This window comes from Camelus dromedarius, chromosome 15 (genome assembly GCF_036321535.1).
Source record: "Camelus dromedarius isolate mCamDro1 chromosome 15, mCamDro1.pat, whole genome shotgun sequence".
NCBI lineage: Eukaryota > Metazoa > Chordata > Mammalia > Artiodactyla > Camelidae > Camelus > Camelus dromedarius.
The window spans coordinates 33,661,471-33,678,919 of NC_087450.1; the positions used below are offsets into that span (position 1 = coordinate 33,661,471).

General features: G+C 56.3%; 2 protein-coding genes across 4 annotated transcripts; both read left to right on the forward strand.

Moving 5' to 3' along the window:
• Window positions 1-719: 719 nt before the first annotated feature.
• On the forward strand, window positions 720-13,593 carry HAAO (3-hydroxyanthranilate 3,4-dioxygenase). 3 transcript variants are annotated; one of them, XM_010997146.3, is made up of 10 exons: window positions 721-1,185; window positions 3,065-3,143; window positions 4,926-5,009; window positions 5,211-5,317; window positions 7,798-7,887; window positions 8,224-8,267; window positions 8,553-8,698; window positions 10,496-10,564; window positions 10,755-10,837; window positions 13,463-13,593. In XM_010997146.3, exons 1-10 carry the CDS (start codon window positions 1,106-1,108, stop codon window positions 13,467-13,469), a joined length of 789 nt encoding a protein of 262 aa, XP_010995448.1. In that variant the 5' UTR covers window positions 721-1,105; the 3' UTR covers window positions 13,470-13,593. The 3 variants fall into 3 exon arrangements, with proteins under 3 accessions (XP_031322785.1, XP_010995448.1, XP_010995447.1); XM_010997145.3 differs by lacking the exon at window positions 13,463-13,593 and adding an exon at window positions 10,943-11,341 and having other exon boundaries at window positions 722-1,185; XM_031466925.2 differs by lacking the exons at window positions 7,798-7,887; window positions 13,463-13,593 and adding an exon at window positions 10,943-11,341 and having other exon boundaries at window positions 720-1,185.
• Window positions 13,593-15,132, forward strand: OXER1 (oxoeicosanoid receptor 1). The gene has a single exon (XM_031466924.2). It carries the CDS (start codon window positions 13,593-13,595, stop codon window positions 14,739-14,741), a length of 1,149 nt encoding a protein of 382 aa, XP_031322784.1. The 3' UTR covers window positions 14,742-15,132.
• Window positions 15,133-17,449: the final 2,317 nt, after the last annotated feature.

Sequence of the window (17,449 nt, forward strand, 5' to 3'; positions counted from 1 at the left end):
GGCAAGATGTGCTGGGGGGCAGGAGTTGGAGGAATTTCAAATTTCTTAAACTCTACAGTCTGAATTCTCGTGTCAGAGCCCGGGCTATGTTCCTTCTCCCCAACCTACCACCTCCTCACCCGCCCTCCTCCAACACACACACAGTTTTCCTAAGAATTCTAAGTCGGGAAGAAAGAGGAAAACGGGTTTCCGATGGACCTTCCCCTCCTCCGCAGCCACACACCCAGGCGCCGGGTCTCCCCGCGCCCCCGAGGATCCCGGCTTGGAGCCTCTAACTCTTGGCTGGAATCATTAGCCCAGGTCTGTCCGCCCTCCCCACCCCAGACCCTAGCTTCTTGAGGTCTGAATGCCCGGTTCTTCATCTGTAAAACTCTTCATAAATTGTCGTGTGACTTGAGTATGCCCCTAAAGCATGGAAGGAGCCCAGAACAGTGCCAGGCACCTCGTCGGTGCTCCGCCTGCCGCCTGCGGACGTAGGCGAGGGGCCGGTGCCGCCCGGGCCAGGCAGGCGGTCCCTGTCGTGCGTCCGGGGCCCCCGGCACTGCGCCCACCGCCGCTCCTCCGGTCGTCTCCCGAGCTGGCCACAGGCAGATCCGAGCGAGCGGCACCCAACAAATCTGGGGATGATAGCCTGCCCTCTGCCTTCGTGAGAGGAGAGGGCACTAACGTCAGCTGGGGCCTCTGGCGGCCGCTGTGTAACCCTGAGAAGGCTGTGTAGACACTCCCAGTTGTCAGACGAGGAAACTAAGGCTTCAACCTACTGCCAGCACCCCTGTGCTCAGGCGCTCGGGTTTCCAAACCCCCTTCTCCCCCTTATAGGATTTCTTTGGAGTCTTCCTGGGGCCCAGGCGGAAAGTGGGACAAGGGGCCAGGAAGGTTCTCGATCCTGTGCCTTGTGCTTGGAACCGCCGCTCCACTCGGGCGCCGCGGAGACGCGGATGGCTCCGGACCCAAGTCCGCGAGGGGCCGCCGCGCGGCCGGGGGTATTGCCCCGCCCTTTGACCCCAGTTGCTGATTCAGCCGGCGGCCAGTAGGCGGCTGGGCCGGGTCGCGCCGCTCCGACGGCGCAGAGGACGCAGCTCCAGAGCTCGGCTCCCGGGCAGCGATGGAGTATCCGGTGAGAGTGAAGGCCTGGGTGGAGGAGAACCGGGCCTCTTTCCTGCCCCCGGTCTGCAACAAGCTCCTGTGAGTCCCACGCACGCCCCCATCCTCGTGCCCTCTGTCCTCACCTCGTCTTCTTCCATCTGCACCCCTCACCTTTCACCCTTCAAGCTCCAGCTCCAAATTCCTTCACCCAGAACTTGCAGAAAGGGGGTATGTCATCCTCATGGTGTTCAGAGGAGGGTGGGGACGGGCTGTTCCGGGTTTCACCACCCTCTTTCTGTTTCTCTTTCTGATGACTGCGTGGAGATTGTGTCCTTGGCGTTTGAGGGTGGCTAGGTGACTGAGACTAGGAGAGCTGCAAATGGCAGGTCGCAGCCTCCCCACCAGGGCTGAGAAACAGCTCTCCAACCCCTATTAACTCTCAGAAACTTGTGGGGGTGGGGTTGATACCTACGAATTGCAGAACTGAGGTCTGGGGATAGCCCAATCATACACCCCAGCTCTATCTGGGAAGCTGCAGGCAGAGGGTGAAATCAGAGGATCCGCTCCCATGGGAGGATCATGATTTGTCTTCCCAGGCCGTCCCCTCTGGCCCTTTCACCTCCTTCCCCCACATTCGACTGGGTGGCCGGACCGCCTGTGCTCCCCAGCTCCGGGCTCACAGCCCCATGTTTGCTGTGTCTGCAGAGCATCTCCAACAGGGCGGCTTCTCAAACCACTCAGCTACAATCTTTCACACCTTGACCAGCCAGAGACCACCAAGTGTTTTCCCATCATCTCCTTTAATTTTCCCAGTAGCCCCATGAGGTAGGATTTTTAATAAATAACTTTCCCAATGTCAACAGAGCTAGTTCAGGACAGGGTCCAGACCCAAGCATATGCAAGAGTTTGACTCCAAAGTCCACACTCTTCTCACTGCGCAGCACTGCCACAGCTGATGTTCAGCATCTCCCCCAAAACCTGGTCTCTTCTATCACTGTCGTCACCCTCAACCCTTTCCTCCACTTCATCCCCGTCCACAGTCTCATCCTCCACCCTCACTTTCTCCCCCTAATGGTGTCTCACTTCCATCTGCTCCTCTCCAGGTCCATGGCCACTGCTCTGGTTCCACCCTTGTCACAATGGGTACTTACGGGCTCCCCCTGCCTCCAGGCCCCCACCCTGCCCTCCAGCACTGCCCCAATATTAATAATCACAAAATGCAGGCCTTCCCTTTACTCACTCAGCAGATGCTCACTGAGCACCTGATAGATGCCAGGCACTGTTCTGGACACTGAAGATCCGCAGGAAACTGACAGAAGTCCCTTCCTGGTGGAGCTGACATTCAGATGAGAGGAGGCAGCCAATACATATAAATAAACAAGGGGTGAGGCAGGCAGGCAGACCTGAGAGCGCTAGGCTGCTCCAGGCCTCTCCCAGCTCCTGGGGGTTTGGCTGCAATCTCTGCATTGCTTGGCTTCTGCTGCATCACCTTGACCTCTGCCTTTATCTTCACATGGGTGTCTCCTTGTGAGTGTGTCTGTGTCTCAATCTCCCCTTTTAGTAAGGACACCAGTCATATTACCTTATGACTACTACTCCAGTACAACCTCATCGCAGCTTAACTAATTACATCTGCAATGACCCTAGTGCCAAATTAGGTCACATTCTGAGGGACTGGGGTTTGGACTTCAACATGTGAATGTTGGGCTGGGGCGGACATGGGAAGCTGCTTGGAGGGCTTTGAGCAGAGGAAGAACACAGGCACACCTACAGTCTCACACACACACACACAGACTCTTGGATGCACACGGGCACACTGGGATGAACGTGGAGACTGACAGGGACAGCGATGCACAAACAGCCCTGTTACCTCCCCGAGGTGTGCCCAGGCTCCCTCTAGCTCCCCCATGGGCCCCTACAGCCCTCCTGTCTTCTCCCACGAGCTGGTTCATGACTTCTCCCCCCTCATCCATTGCAGGCACCAGAAGCAGCTCAAAATCATGTTTGTAGGGGGCCCCAATACCAGGAAGGACTACCACATCGAGGAGGGTGAGGAGGTAAGCCTGCCCTGTCCCCTCCCCTGACCCAGCCCATGGGAGGGGACACTTCCTATGACAGGGCCAGAGCCTGTGGACAGGAGAAGGGGGCGGTCAGATGGCTGATGGGTGAAGGGGGCACAACTGAAACCACAGGGTGAAACTGCTGCCTGGAAGTTGTGGGCACCCAGTGACACCCTTGACAACCCCATCGTCAAAGGAATCTGCTGGGGAAGCGGGGAAAAGAGCCCAGCCTCTGTGCGTGTGGGAGGTTCTAGTTTTGGGGCATAATCCTCTGGACACAGGACTGTCCATGCTCTGGGGGTGGTGCACTGGTCCCCTTGCCCCCAAACCTGAATATGTGAGATCAACCTCCAAAATGAGACCCAAATGCTGAGAGGGACTTGGGTGCTCTGCCCTGGTCCCTGGAGCCTAGTTTTAGTTCTAGGTCGTGCTGTAAGGTGGCCAGCTGACTTGGTTTGCCCTGGACTTTCTTGATTCCAGCCATGATGGTCCTGCATCCTGAGAAACCCCTCAGACCACCCACCCTACAGGGCTGCGAGCTATGAAGACTCTTCCTGCCCTTCCTCAAATTACCCTTCGCGGGGGGCGGGGGGGGTTGTCAATTTGCCCTTCGTGGCAGATGGTAAAGCCAAGTTTCTCTAGTTTCCCTGAGCTCAGATTGATTTCTCTTAGAGGTTCTTGTCACAGCATCTACTATCTCCTCTAACTCCTTACATGATAATAATAATAATTATTATTAATAACACCCCATCAACTATTTGGCTGGAGCTTTTAACACCCAGTGTGTGACTGGTAGAGAGGAAATGTGTCTGCCTCCTCCTCCTCCCAGCTCCATGGGTGATCTCAGTAAACACATTAATTAGGGACTTAGGATGAAATAGGAAAAATACAGTAGGAGCCCTGCAGCCCCCCTCCCCAACCTGGGAGATAGCAGGCGGCAAGTGCTCCCAGCCCCCACAGCACCCCCCAATTCACCCCCCAACCCCGCTTCCAGCATCAAGTCCACCATGTACATGGCCCACCGGCTCCCAGAGGGATTTGGCCCAGCACTGCCCACACCGTGCCTGGCATCGCTGCGGTCAGAGGAGCCAGCCCAGGCTCCAGGGCTACATGCAGGCTCAGGCCCACACTACTGCTCCAGGACTGACTGTGTGACCTTGGGCAAGCTGCATTACTCTCTGAGCCTCAGTTTTCTTTTTTCCTTTTCTGCAGAACGGGGCTAATAATATTTTTGGAGCAATGCACATACCTTAATTTGGAAGTAATACTGTTGGAAAAATGGCACCAAATAGATTTGCTTGATGCAGGGTTGCCACAACCTTTAATTTATAAAAAACAAACAAACAAACAAAAAAAAACACACTAGCTGGGAAGCACAACGAAGCAAGGCACAATACAAGAAGATCTGCCTGTATGGGAAAGCGCTTGCCCAGGCCCTGGGACACAGTAAACGGGTGATTCTCCTACATGGCTGATGGGTCCTTGAATTGTCCAGGGAGCATCCCAGCCAGCCCCCTGCCCCCAAGCCAGACACCAGCTGTTGGGTCCTAGGTACTTTGGTTATCACTTTAGTGTCCAGGTATGATCCTTATATGTCCCCAGCACTTTTATCTGTGGTGTGTGTCAGGGAGACTGGCACCTCAGGGCAGGATTGAAGTTGCTGCTTATAAACTCCGAGGCCCTCAGGAAGTTTCTCAGGTTTTCTGGACAGAACCCAGGCCAAGTACCTGGAAGGGGAAGTGGGGAGGGTCCGAGCCCATCTGCTGTCCTGTCTCACAGGTGTTTTACCAGCTGGAGGGTGACATGCTTCTCCGAGTCCTGGAGCGAGGGAAACACCGGGATGTGGTCATTCGGCAGGGAGAGGTGAGGCTGAGCCCCAGCACAGGAACCCCCTCGTGTCCACTCATCCTGGCTCTGGTGGAGGTCTCTTCCTCTCAGCCTTCTCCTGGTGTAGGGGGAGGGCTGGGCTGGACTGCGGGTCGGCTGGCGAGGCCAGGACACTGCAGCACTGAGGTCTCTGTGGGGGACTGCAGCCTTGCTGGCACCTTGTCCCCACCGCTGCAGATCTTCCTCCTGCCTGCTGGGGTCCCCCACTCTCCACAGCGGTTTGCCAACACCATGGGGCTGGTGATTGAGCGGAGGCGGCTGAAAACAGAACTAGATGGGCTCAGGTAAATGGGCCTGGTCTGGGCATTTGGGGCGGAGATGGGGGTGGCAAGCAGCAGAGGAAAGGATCCTAGGGTAGACCCAAGGAAGCACTTCCTGGCCATGGAGAGGGTTCGTTGGCAATGGAGAGCCTGTGTTTGCTGGCTGACGGGGAGAGGTTGGGGTAGGTGCTAGGATGGGTTTCATGATGAAGGTAGGTGGGGGGGATGTTCTCTGTGACCTGCCTGGAAGCCCATTCAGCCAGACACCTTCTAGCTGAGACCAGAACCTATGCTTTCTGCACTGAGATCTGCTGGGGAAAGGCGGGAAGGATGCCAACGTCAGACCCACCTGGCCCAGGGCAGCCTGGAACACCGCTGCTTCTCCCAGCCTCTGGCCCCAGAGTTCATTAGGTCTCTGCCAGTGCACGCCTATCCTTGCTTCTCTACCCCAGCTCATTCCACAACCAGCGCTAACATTTGTATAACATTTGCAACGTGCTGCGCACTGGGCAATCGCTTTATGTGTATTTATTCGTTTAATCCTCACAATGATCATATTGGGTAGGTACTGTTATCATCTGTACTTTACAGATGAAGAAACTGGACCCGAGCTGAAAGAAAGCAGCCGAGCTGGCATTATTGAGAAAAATGACATTAGGGCCGGGACAGCCTAGATGGGAGCGTGAGTCAGCACCAAGGAGGGGGTGAACACAGGTGCAGAGATGGCTGCTGAGTTTCTCTAGCTGAGCTCCCATCTCGTTCCAGTCAGTCACCCGATTATTATTCCTCCGAAAGGAGGACTCAGCCTTTGGTTCTGGGGGACACAGAATTTTTTCTAAAAGCTAAGCTATATTTTGTATTTTTTTAACTGAGAAAATAAAAATTTCTCAACAGGCTACTGAAATCAGGATACTTTGCCCCTAATCTTTTGTTTTAATGGACAATTTTTTTAATGCTTCCCCTTTTTTCTAATTACCAAAGTCACACCCATTTAATCCTGAAGTCTGGAAAAGTACAAGAAAGCAAACTAAACAAAATTACCTGTCAAGAAAAGAGTAAATATTATAGTATGCGAATGATACCTCAATTAAACGAAATTAACAAAAATAAAGAGAAAAACAAAAGTCATCCCACCAATTAAATCCAACAAAGCACTTAAATTTCCATCTCGTCTTCTTTCTGTGCTTATCTGCAACCTTACAACATTGCAGTCTTACTGTAAGCATGGGTTTGAGTTTTGCTTTTTTTACATTAAAAAAAAATTCAGGAGTATTTCTCATACTATTACATGCTTTTCAAAAAACACAGTATTAATGACTGCACAGTAATTTACTGCAGAACAGTCTGTTATAGGAATAGATGCCTGGCCTTAAATTTGAAAGGCAATTTTTCACACGGGGCTTTATATGAGGAGTTTTTAGTGATGGAGAGGACAGCGTCTTCAGTAACATTTTTACAGCAAATTTAATAACAGATTTCATCTGCTGCTTTTGACCTTTAATAAAAGCCAGAGGCTTAACGTGAAAATGCCACTCTGAAGGCAATTCCTGGAGGACATCGAGGTCTGGTTATGAGGCTTTCTGGTGGCCAGCTCCATCCCAGGTTGGAACTCAGGGTGTCAGGTGGGGTGGATGCACTGTGTGTCTGTAAACCACCTCCCATAAGCAGGACCACTTCTCTTTTTCAGGAGGAGCTGAAGAGCAGAGCTGTGTTGGCCCTGGGAGCTGAGCCTGGGGATTAGGCATTTGGTCAGTAGATGTGCTGCACACATAGGGCCCTGAGGCCGGGCATGTGTCTGCCAGACATTCCTCAGGCCAGCGGAGCTGGGGGCTGGGGGCCCAGGTGACTTCAGGGAGTCTGCTGGAGGCTATGTGGGCATGCATGTGGACCTTCCTCCAGAGAAGAGGCCCAGTGCTTTGCTCTAGTTCTCAAAGGGATCCATGACCCCAAGGGGAGAAGAACCCCGTCATCTGGGGGGCATCTTCTGCACATTGGTTCCTTAAGGTTCCATGTGCTCCGACCTAGAATGCCAGCAGGCAGGTGGAGATCCAGCCACGGGTCCTGGTCAGCCTCAGCTTCCTCAGTTTTTGGAAAAACACTTGTCACTGATGTTCCCTATGCTTCTAAGACTGTCTCGGGTCTGCCCTGCTTGTGCCACTTACAGGCTGTGTAATCCCTGCCGCGCTGCCCAGCTTCTCTCTGAGCTTCAGAGTTACTTCTGTCTTCTTTGTAAATGGTCAGGTTTGGGAACTAGGAGGAGCTATGAGAATGGGGCTGATAATAGTCCTCCCACTTTGGGGCCACACAGGTGTTCCTGGGAGAGCCAGGCGTGGGTGTGGGTGAGCGTGCATTGGCCACTAGGTGGCGCCAACAGGACGAAGCTGGCAGTCAGCTGTGCAGGGCTGGGGTGGGGGCGCAGGCGTCCACTAGCAGAGCCAGGCCTGAGAGAGGCTGCCCTGAGGCCGTCCAGGTGGGGAGCCGCGTGCTGTCCTTTGTTCTGGCAGGTACTACGTGGGGGACACCACGGACGTCCTGTTTGAAAAGTGGTTTTACTGCGAGGACCTTGGCACACAGTTGGCCCCCATCATCCAGGAGTGAGCCCCCAGCCCTGCCCCTGCCCCTGGCTCTCTTGAGGAGCCCTGCGCTCTGGCGGGGAGAGCAGACCCATCCCAGCAGTGCTCCTCGGCAGCACTGGCCAGCCCGGAGCCACCACGCCCAGGATTTAGGGAGAAAGTCTGCCTCTCCCGGGGTGGGAGGACCCCGGGCTGGAAAGCAACCTGGGGAGGGGAAGGAAAGGATGGCAGATATACAACAAGTTGTGTGAGGGCCCTATGAGCATATGTGGGCTCCTGTGCCCTAGAGTGTATGAGTGTGAGTGTGTGTGTTCCTGTGTCTTACTAGCCACTCCCCCTGTGCATTTCTTCCTATAGGTTCTTCACCTCTGAGCAGCACAGAACAGGGAAGCCCAAGCCTGGTGAGGCCACCGGGAACCACCTTTCTCCCTCCCTCCCTCCCTCCCTTCCCACAGAAGGATGGCTCTTGGCCCTGGGTACCAGGGAGTCTCCTTTTGAGTACTCTGTCCAGTACTCAAGGCACAAGAAAATGGCACCAAATAGTACCCCCACATGGCTGCTGGGTCCTTGAGCTGGATTCAGAGCCCATTCCAGAGACTAGGAGCTGGGACCACTGGGAACTGGGTCTGCTGGGGCTGTTCAGGCGAGGCCAGAAGACACTGACCACAGCTGTGCTGTGGGTGCAGACCAGCTGCTCAAGGAACCACCATTCCCCCTGAGTACACGGTCCATCATGGAGCCCATGTCCCTGGAGGCCTGGCTGGATGGCCACCGCAAGGAGCTGCAGGCAGGCACACCGCTCAGCCTGTTTGGGGACACCTATGAGACCCAGGTAATGCAGCCCTGGGCCACCCAGGGCACCCACCCAGCAGCCCTGGGAGATGGGAACTGGTGACACATGGACACACACACTCACTTGCCAGTTCTGGAGGTTGCAGACACGATCACAGACTTTCCTTTTTCCTCCCTGACTCAGAGAATGATGGCTTTGCTGTGAGTGGAAGCCCATGGAAGCTACCTGGTCCCCAGCAATCCTCCTTTGCTTTCAGAGTAAGGGGTTGCCCCCATCCACAGCAGGTTCCTGAGAGTCTAGTGTCAACCCCCTGCCAGGAATTCCTGGGCCTTTGGGCAATCATAGCCTTAGGAGCCAGAAGGGACAGAGATATTTGGGGGTGAGGATTGGGTGAAGAGTTGCACAGTGAGAGAGCCCAACAAAGCTGGCCTCCTTTCATTCAACATTTATTGAGGGCCTGTTATGTTTCAGGTTTTGGTAGGAAAATAAGATAGATGAAGGTATCGTCTGGCAGTTGGACAAGTTAATCAACAATTGCCACAAGCATGTGACACATTCTTTGCTAGAGAAGCTACGGGAAGCCATAGGAGGATAAAGAAGGAACCCAGCTGTGAGGGAAGTCAGGGAAGACTTCCTGGCAGAGGTGATGTATAGGCTGAGCTTTAAAGCTAATATAGGAGTTTGCAAAAGGAAGAAAGGGAGATGGAGAGAGCATTCCAGGTGAAAGAGAAGCATGAGCAAAGGTCTGGAGGCTTGAAACTGACTGATATTGCAGATAGCTGAGGTTGGGGGACCAGGGCAAGGGGTGGGGGCAGCAGGCACAATTGCTAGATGGCCAGAGTAGCAGGCAGTGCCCAGGTGTTCGCAGCCCTCCTGGGCTGGGCAAGGTGCAAGGACCTGTCCTGGAGACAGGAGAGCTTCACCCAAACGTTGAAGCAGGTGTGTGACCAGGCTAGAGTGGTGTTTCAAAAAGATCACTGTAGGCTACATGAGGACCAGGTCAGGTGGGCAAGTGTGGCAACAAGGAGACCTGCTAGGAGGCTCATGTTCACTTGTGCTTTGCAATTTGCCACATCCCTTGCAGTTTGAATCAGACAACCCTATGGAGGGATGCTCACTGGATGCAGACGTGCCCTAAGAGGCCTGGCCAACAAGCCTCTGAGCTTATACAGGGCTGTGCGAGCCGGTGCACACACCACCAAGCGCCTCCCGCCCCGTGGCCCTGCCTTCCGCCTCTTTCACACCCTTCCTCCTCCCTGCTTCCGTTTACTCCAGCAAATATCTACTGGGTTCCACTCTGGGCCTGTGGGAAGGTGGCCTGCACAGTAGCTGTGGGCTTCCAGGCTGATGCAGATAGGAGCAGCTCAGCCTCCCTCTCACTCCCGCTCATCCCCTCCCATCTCCCTCCTCCTCCTTAGGCCAGACTCCTAACATCTCATGGAGGAAGGGAGACAGGTGTCCTTTGGGGCATTCATGTGTGTGTGGTACATGGGTTTGCACTGTGCCTGTATACAAGTGTGCGTGTGTCCCTAGTGTGTCCCTGGCAGGCGGGCATCCATATGAGTCAGCAGTAGTTGTGTCATGTGTCAGAGGGAGCAGATATGCACGTGTGTGTGAAGGACAGGCATGTGTGATCCCAACAGCAGGTGGGCAGGGAGGCCTGTGGCCTGAGCAGCCTTCCTCTCCAATTCCTGGTCTCTGCTCTGCGCATGGAAATGAAGCTGTGTTGTGGGCCCCACCCCTGCCCCATACAGGCCTGGTGTCTGGGGGCAGGTTCAAGGCCTGGTCCTGTGTGGGGCAGGGTGCACCAGAACGGTCTTTGTCACTTCCTACCAGGTGATCGTCCACGGACAAGGCAGCAGCAAAGGCTCGAGACAGGACGTGGACGTATGGCTGTGGCAGCTGGCAAGTGGGGTCCCTGGGAGAGGGTGGCCCAGCCTCCTGCCAGCCCTTGGGGACCAGGCTGTTACTGGGTCTTAGACGCCCCTAGCCTGGACCGGCTCCCAGGGCTTCCTTCCTGAGGCAGACTCAGGGATGCTCACACAGGTGTGGTGGCCAACAGCCTCCATTCCCTTCTCCTACTCCTCTTTCCTAGGAGGGCTCCTCGGTGTTGATGATGGAAGGACTGCGCCTGAGCCTGAACGCTGATGACAGCTTCCTGGTGCCAGCCGGGACTGCGTGAGTCCCTGGGAGGACTGACCCCCAACACTGGGACTGCCCTCCTTTCCCTGGGATCCTCAGGGCCCAACCTTGTCTGACCCCTGCCCACCGGCGTCTCCACAGGTACTCCTGGGAGCAAGGGCGAGGCTCCGCAGCCCTCTCTGTGACCCAGGACCCCGCCCGCAAGAAGCCCCTAGGGTGACCCTCTTGCTGTGAGCCCAGAGCAGCCACCCTGGCCTGAACACCACCCCTGCCAAATAACTCCCCCCACCTCACTGCTTCTATGTGTACTGCTGCCAAGTGACTCAGCGTGCCCCAGGCTGGGCCCTGAACATCAGTGCCACCCATCCATCTCCTGTCCTCTCGGCCAGGATGCCAGGTTGCTGGGGACAGTAACTCCCCTTCTCTCCTAACAGCCCTCTATACAGTTTGGCCAGGTGAACTGCTCCCTGAGGCCAGGCTGCCTCTCCAGCCCTCTGTCCCTGCCGCCAAGAAGGCCCTCAATAAAGGCTTCCTGGTGGATGAGCGCCTGCTTGTCTGCACTCACACAGGCCATGGGGGATGGCAGGCACCGCGAGCTCCCGTGACTGTGTGGCGGTGTCTGGGGCACCAGGTGGCCATGGATGTGTGAAGGGTCTCTTATCTGCCTCTTTCTCACCTACTCTTTTTACATAACTTTAAAAAATAGCATCTGTTGAGGTTTTTCTCCCCAATAACAGAAGTGACCTGTGCTAATTGTAGAAAACACAGAAATACGTAAAAAACACAACCGCCCCCCGCCCCCAGAGAGAACTACGGTTAATACCCGAAGATCGTGATGAGCCTGCACAGGGCTGTGAAGCTGTATGGGGAGCTTGGCAGCAGGGGGAGAGGTGTCTGGCCTCATCCCCCTGCGCCCCCTGCTATGCACAGGCCCCGGTGGGGTCCAGGGGTGCTGGGAGCTCTGGGCACAGCAGTAGGTAGAGATGAAACATGGAACCTGCAGTGGGAGATCTGGGCTCAGTTTCCTGGGACTTCAGTGAGAAGTTGGTGAGGGGCCGCCTGGGGAGGGAACTGAAGCTGATCTGGGTTAAACAGGTCCCTGGGTAGAATCAAAGCTTCCTCCAGAAAACTTGAGTCTGAACCCTGCCTTCCCCACCCCAGCCTGGCAGCTCACTGCTTTGATCCCCTCCTCTGACTAAAGGAGGCCCTGACCTTGCCGAAAGGGCTTCCAGCCCTGAGGGATGTCGGAACCCTCACCCACCTACCGCTCTACACCTAAGGGATTTCCTCTCCTGCAAGCAAAGCAAAAACACCACCCGCCTTCCCCTAACTTGTGACCAGTCCTGGGCAGTGAGGGCAGAGGCTAAGGCAATGAGTTGCTCTGTGCGGGAGCTGACAGGACAAAGGAATGTCCAGGGGAGGCCCGCTGGGCAGAGAGCAGGTGGCCACAAGAAGGGGAGTTTGCTCCTAGTGCCAAAGGCAGGCCTGATCCTAGACAGAAAATCATGAAAATTAGAACCTGTTTTTCTGAACACTAACTCTGTGCCAAGGAATTTGCTAGAAGTTTTTACAGACCTGACCTCATTAAATCCTCACATGTCAATAGGAAGGTGGAACACCCACCTTACAGATGAGACTCAGAGAGGCTGTTTCCAGCCCAGGCCTGTCTGCATTCAAATCTCAGGCTTGTGGTCCGACCACCCTGCACCCTGTGATCGCAGGCTGTCTGCCCTTAGCCTTGGCCAGTGGAAAGGCCTAGAGGGTCTGCAGGAGAGGGGCCAACAGCCACTGTGCCTGAAACCCAGTCCTAAGCAGAGTTGGCAGCACATGGCACCCCACTGACCATAGTCAGTTAGCAAGGGAGGTTATCAAGTCCTGGAGCTGGAACCACAGCCTCTCTTGGTGCTGTCCCAGGTTCCCAGGAGCCCCAGCCCTCATCTTTACCCACGGGCCTGCCCCTATGGGCTCATGAGAACACCACGCACTGGGAAAGTGGGTAGTGCATAGAGGGTGATGGCCCGCCGAGGTGGGTGGACAATGGCAGAGAAACTCGATTCTCAGGATTGTTCTGTTTGTGGGAGAAGCCCCCAGATCATGGCAGTAGAAACTTGGCAGGGGTGCCCTCTGCCTGTGGGATGGTCTTCATCATGGACGTGGACTTGGGACCATCACAACTTTGGAACTGTCGGAACCTGGGAATAACCACAGCAGGCTGGCGGACATACAGCAGGCTGTTCCCACCAGGCCTCCCTCTCCCAGGGCAACATTGTTGAGTCCACAGTCCCTGCTGCTGCTAGAGCAGGTAGAGGCAAGGAGGTAGTCTCCTGTCTTTATCTGTAATGGGAAGGGGGTCCAGAGTGGTCTGCATATTCCAGAGGGCTGTGAGTTGCCAGGACCAGCTCCTGCCTTCAGGCAAGCAAATGTCAGACCACTCAGGGCTGCGAACACTGTCCTCAACTTCACCCCAGCTTGGCCCTCCTCCCCATGCAGGGTCTCTCAGGGCCTCCGATCACCCCTGCTGAGCCCTGCCTTGCAGACTGCAACTGAGGCTGGGCTTAGAGACCTCACAGGCCACTCAGTGCCCCAGGGAGGAGGGGAGGGAGGGAGGCCTGCAGGGTTCCCCTTTGCCTGCAAATAGCAACCCTGGGTGTTTCTCAGCAGCTGTTGATGCAAACCCCAGGATACTGAGTCATTGTGGTGGCCAGCTGAGAGCAAGCACTCATCCCTGAACACTCGTGCTGGGGTAGGAAGACCCTGGAAACTTCTCTCAGGTCCACAGCCCACGGATCCCATGGAATTTAACATGAGCTCTGCATCTCCCCTTTCTTCTCTCTCCCCCTCCACTCTCCCTGCCTCCCTCCCTCCCTCTCCCTCCTTCTCTCCCTCTGCCTTCACCACTGCCTTGGGGTCACCTGGAGAGGCCTCAGCTCCCTGCCGCCCGGCCTCCTCCCCCACGGTGTCTGCCCTCCTGGCGCCAGTCCTGGGCATGGAGTTTGTCCTGGGCCTTGTGGGGAACGGCTTGGCCTTCTTCATCTTCTGCTTCCACATGCGGCCCTGGACGTCCAGCACAGTCTTCCTGGTCAGCCTGGTGGTGGCGGACTTTCTCCTAATCATCAACCTGCCCCTGCGCGTGGACTACTACTTCCGCCAGGAGACCTGGCGCTTCGGAGGTGCTGCCTGCAAAGTCAACCTCTTCATGATGTCCACCAACCGCTCGGCCAGCGTGGTCTTCCTCACGGCCATCGCGCTCAACCGCTACCTGAAGGTGGTGCGGCCCCACCACGCGCTGAGCAGGGCCTCGGTGGGGGCAGCCGCCCAGGTGGCCGGGGGGCTCTGGGGGGGCCTCCTGCTCCTCAACGGGCACCTGCTCCTGACCGCCTACTCCGGCCACTCCTGCCTCAGTTACCAGCTGGGCACGCGCCCCTCGGCCTCACTCCGCTGGCACCAGGCGCTGTTTCTGCTGGAGTTCTTCCTGCCGCTGGCGCTCATCCTCTTCGCCATCGTGAGCATGGCGCTCAGCCTCCGGCGCCGCGGCCTGGACAGGCAGGCGGGCCCGCGCAGGGCCATGCGCGTGCTGGCCGCGGTGGTGGCCGTCTACACCGTTTGCTTCCTGCCCAGCGTCATCTTCGGCGGTGCTTCCATCGTGGCCTTCCGCCTGCGGGCCTGCCCCACCCTCAACGTCTGCACGCAGCTCTTCCACGGCTCCCTGGCCTTCACCTACCTCAACAGTGTCCTGGACCCCGTGCTCTACTGCTTCTCCAGCCCCAAATTCCTCCGCCAGGGCCGGGCTCTGCTGGGCCTCACCCAGGGCTCGCAGGGTCCAGCCAGGGATGAGAGCTCCTACCAGCTCTCTGCACGCCGATGGGTGTCCTCTAAGAAGGCAGAGGCCACGGGGAGGCTGAAGGCGGAGGTCTCGCTGGAAATCTCGGAGGAGGACTGACCAGGAAGGCCCCTCCCCGGACTGGGGGTCTGTGGCCGTGCCGCAGGAGCGAGGACAGGCAGGCTCTGGGCGGGAGGGACAAGGTCACTCCCTGGTCTATTGCCAGCACAGGGCCCCTCAGCCAACTGGACAAGGGACATCTGCAGGAGCCAGGTGGGTGGCAGGAAGAGAAAAGGGTCTTGGTTTGGAGTAGTGTGCCAGGGATGATGTCCCCACAGCGCAGAGCACGACGGCAGGAGGAGACAGGCAGGGGCTTTGGGAGCTCCAGCTGCCCAGTTCCCAGCCAGAGCCTGATAACTGAGAGCAGAAGTCTTGCTTAACCGGAAAGCTGCGTTTTCTGTGATCTTGCTTTTCTCTCTCAATACTAGTAAAGTTCCTTTTGAAAATGCAAGCCTGCCTCAGCTGTTCGAAGGAAAACCAAATAAATGTCACTGGGTCCATCTGGCCCTAGCATCAGTAGGGTTCAAAGTGGGTTCCCCAAGATGAAGGGACACTCTGGGGACAGAGTGGGGAAACTGTCCAGGGCCCTGCCCTGTGTGTCCTTAAAGTCAGAACACTTCCCCAGGAGAGGCCCTCAGGCTCACAGGAGAGGTGGCCTGCCTGGACCCCTGGGAGGCCCCTGCTCTTCTCTGGCCTCCAGGTCCCCTCTGCAATCCCGAGGTCCTGCCCAAGGCACCAAGGGCCTTGCCCTTCTCTCCTCTGGGATGATGTGAGGCTCTTCAGCCTGGGAATTTGCCACCTCCATCCAGTTCAAGCTCTTGGCTCCGCTTAGACCCCCTCCCCTGGCTTTCCTCAGCGCCAAGTACCCTTCCCTGGCCCTGGAACCTGTGGTGGCTGCTACCACACCAGGAAAGGACACTGGGTGAGGCAGGGGCTTCAGGGTCACCAGAGCTGGCCCACTGCCCTCCCTCAGAACCAAAGCCGTCTTGCCCACCTCCACCCCTTTCTGTTTTGTTCAGTATGCCTGTGTCAATGTCTGAGAGCACCCAAGATAACCTATCTGCTGCCTAGGGCCCCCACGCACAAGACGTGTATGTTGCATGAGTCAGGGGTTTCTTTTGGGGTGGGGTGATGTGTCTGTCCTCTGTCCACAGGGGAAGTCATAGGGGGCACACAGCCTTCAGGGCTTCCAAAGGGCTACAAAGAGGTGACTAAAGCCCCAAACATGCACCCCTGAACCCCACATATCCTCAGCCCTAGCCATCTCAGGAGAATGAACGTCCCCCCAACACACACACCTCTTCCTGCTGGAGGAGACAAGGGCCTAGGACTGTTTCTCCAATCGTCACCCCAGCCACAGGCTTTTAGGCTTCAGATACAAGGTCTGATGGGACCAAATCCCCTGTTCCCAATTGCTTTAATCTTCTTAGTCCAGCCCTCTTATATCATGGACAGAGACACTCTCACTCTGTTAAAAGTCCCTAGGGATAGTGGCCAAGGCCCAGGAGATTCACCCCCGCGCCAGCAGGGAGGCATCCAGGAGCAGTGTGGATGCTGGAGTGGGAGACAGAGCGTGTCAGGCAGAGGGAGGCGGCCTAGGGGACGAGTTGGATGGGTATTAAAACCCATCTCCTGGTGTGTCTTCAGCCAACTTCCCTTTTCTGAAAGCTCACCAGCTCCTCTCAGAAACCCACAGAGATACTGACAACCCAAACTAAGTGGTGGAAAGGAGTGTGCCACCTGGGCCACTCCAAGGTGTCTCTTTCCCCCCCAAAGACCCCCTACTCTTCCTTTGCTCTGGGACTGCCTTTTTCTCACTGGTAGAGCCACTCCTAGGAACTCCCTCCCCACCACCTGGCCATCCTCTGCCACCATGGGGAGGAGTGGGACAAGCCTGGGCCAGTCCAGCCTCAGTCTGAGGTTTGTAATTTCCAAGTCAGACATTTTTTATGAGAGGCCCAAACACGCCTGGAGTCTGGGGATGGAGCACTTTCTCACGGAATCCTCCGCTTCCCACCCAGGGGCGCTAACACATGCTGTGTGCTGAACACACCTTCCTTCCAGTATCTTCTCTCCCCACATTTGTACCTGCCTGGGTTCAGAGCAACTCTAGCAGCAAATGGGGCTCCATGTGTCATTTCTTCAGTCCTTCTTTCCCCGGACCCTTTCCCTCAACACCGCTACCATGTCCTGCCACCCTCTCAGCATCTGGGCTCCCTCTCCTGACCTGGTGTAAGAGAAATGACCAGATGGCCCCACGGCTAGCAGGCACTGCCGCCTCCCCTATAAGGCGCCCAAGGTGGCTGCTGGTCACAGGGTGTGGGTCCGTGCTCCCAAGCTGCCCTGGATACTCCCTGCCCCTCATCTTGAAGCTGAGGGCTGCCCTCTCAACAGGGGGTCTGGGTGTCACCCCATGGGAAAGAAGCAGGGCTGCAAGCTGCTTCCACACTCTTCGTGTATGGAAGGGTTCCCTGTCCTAACCTTGGCCCCCTCTCTGGACTTAGTTCTTCATCTATGAAATGGGAGCGCCCTGGCCCTTGTCCAGCTCCAGGGGCTGGAGATGGAAATACTGGATATGGCCGAGTGAGTGAGGAAGACAGTTATCATGGGGCAGGGGTCGGGGAAGGACTGAGAGGGATGGGGCAGGAGGACAGCTAACTGTTGAAGTGGAGGGTTTTCTACAGACAGGAGGGTAGTGGCTGTGCTGGTACGAGGTGAGCTGGAGATCGGCTGAGTAAAGACCCCATTGCCCACATTTGGGTTTCAAA

What these genes read in the sequence shown, in the direction of transcription:
- HAAO (XM_010997145.3), top strand. Translation starts at nt 1,106, where the DNA reads ATGGAGTATCCGGTGAGAGTGAAGGCCTGGGTGGAGGAGAACCGGGCC. An exon ending in ACATCGAGGAGGGTGAGGAG is followed by an intron (nt 3,144 to 4,925) that starts GTAAGCCTGCCC and finishes CCTGTCTCACAG; the next exon opens with GTGTTTTACCAGCTGGAGGG. An exon ending in TGGTCATTCGGCAGGGAGAG is followed by an intron (nt 5,010 to 5,210) that starts GTGAGGCTGAGC and finishes CCACCGCTGCAG; the next exon opens with ATCTTCCTCCTGCCTGCTGG.
- OXER1 (XM_031466924.2), top strand. Translation starts at nt 13,593, where the DNA reads ATGGAATTTAACATGAGCTCTGCATCTCCCCTTTCTTCTCTCTCCCCC.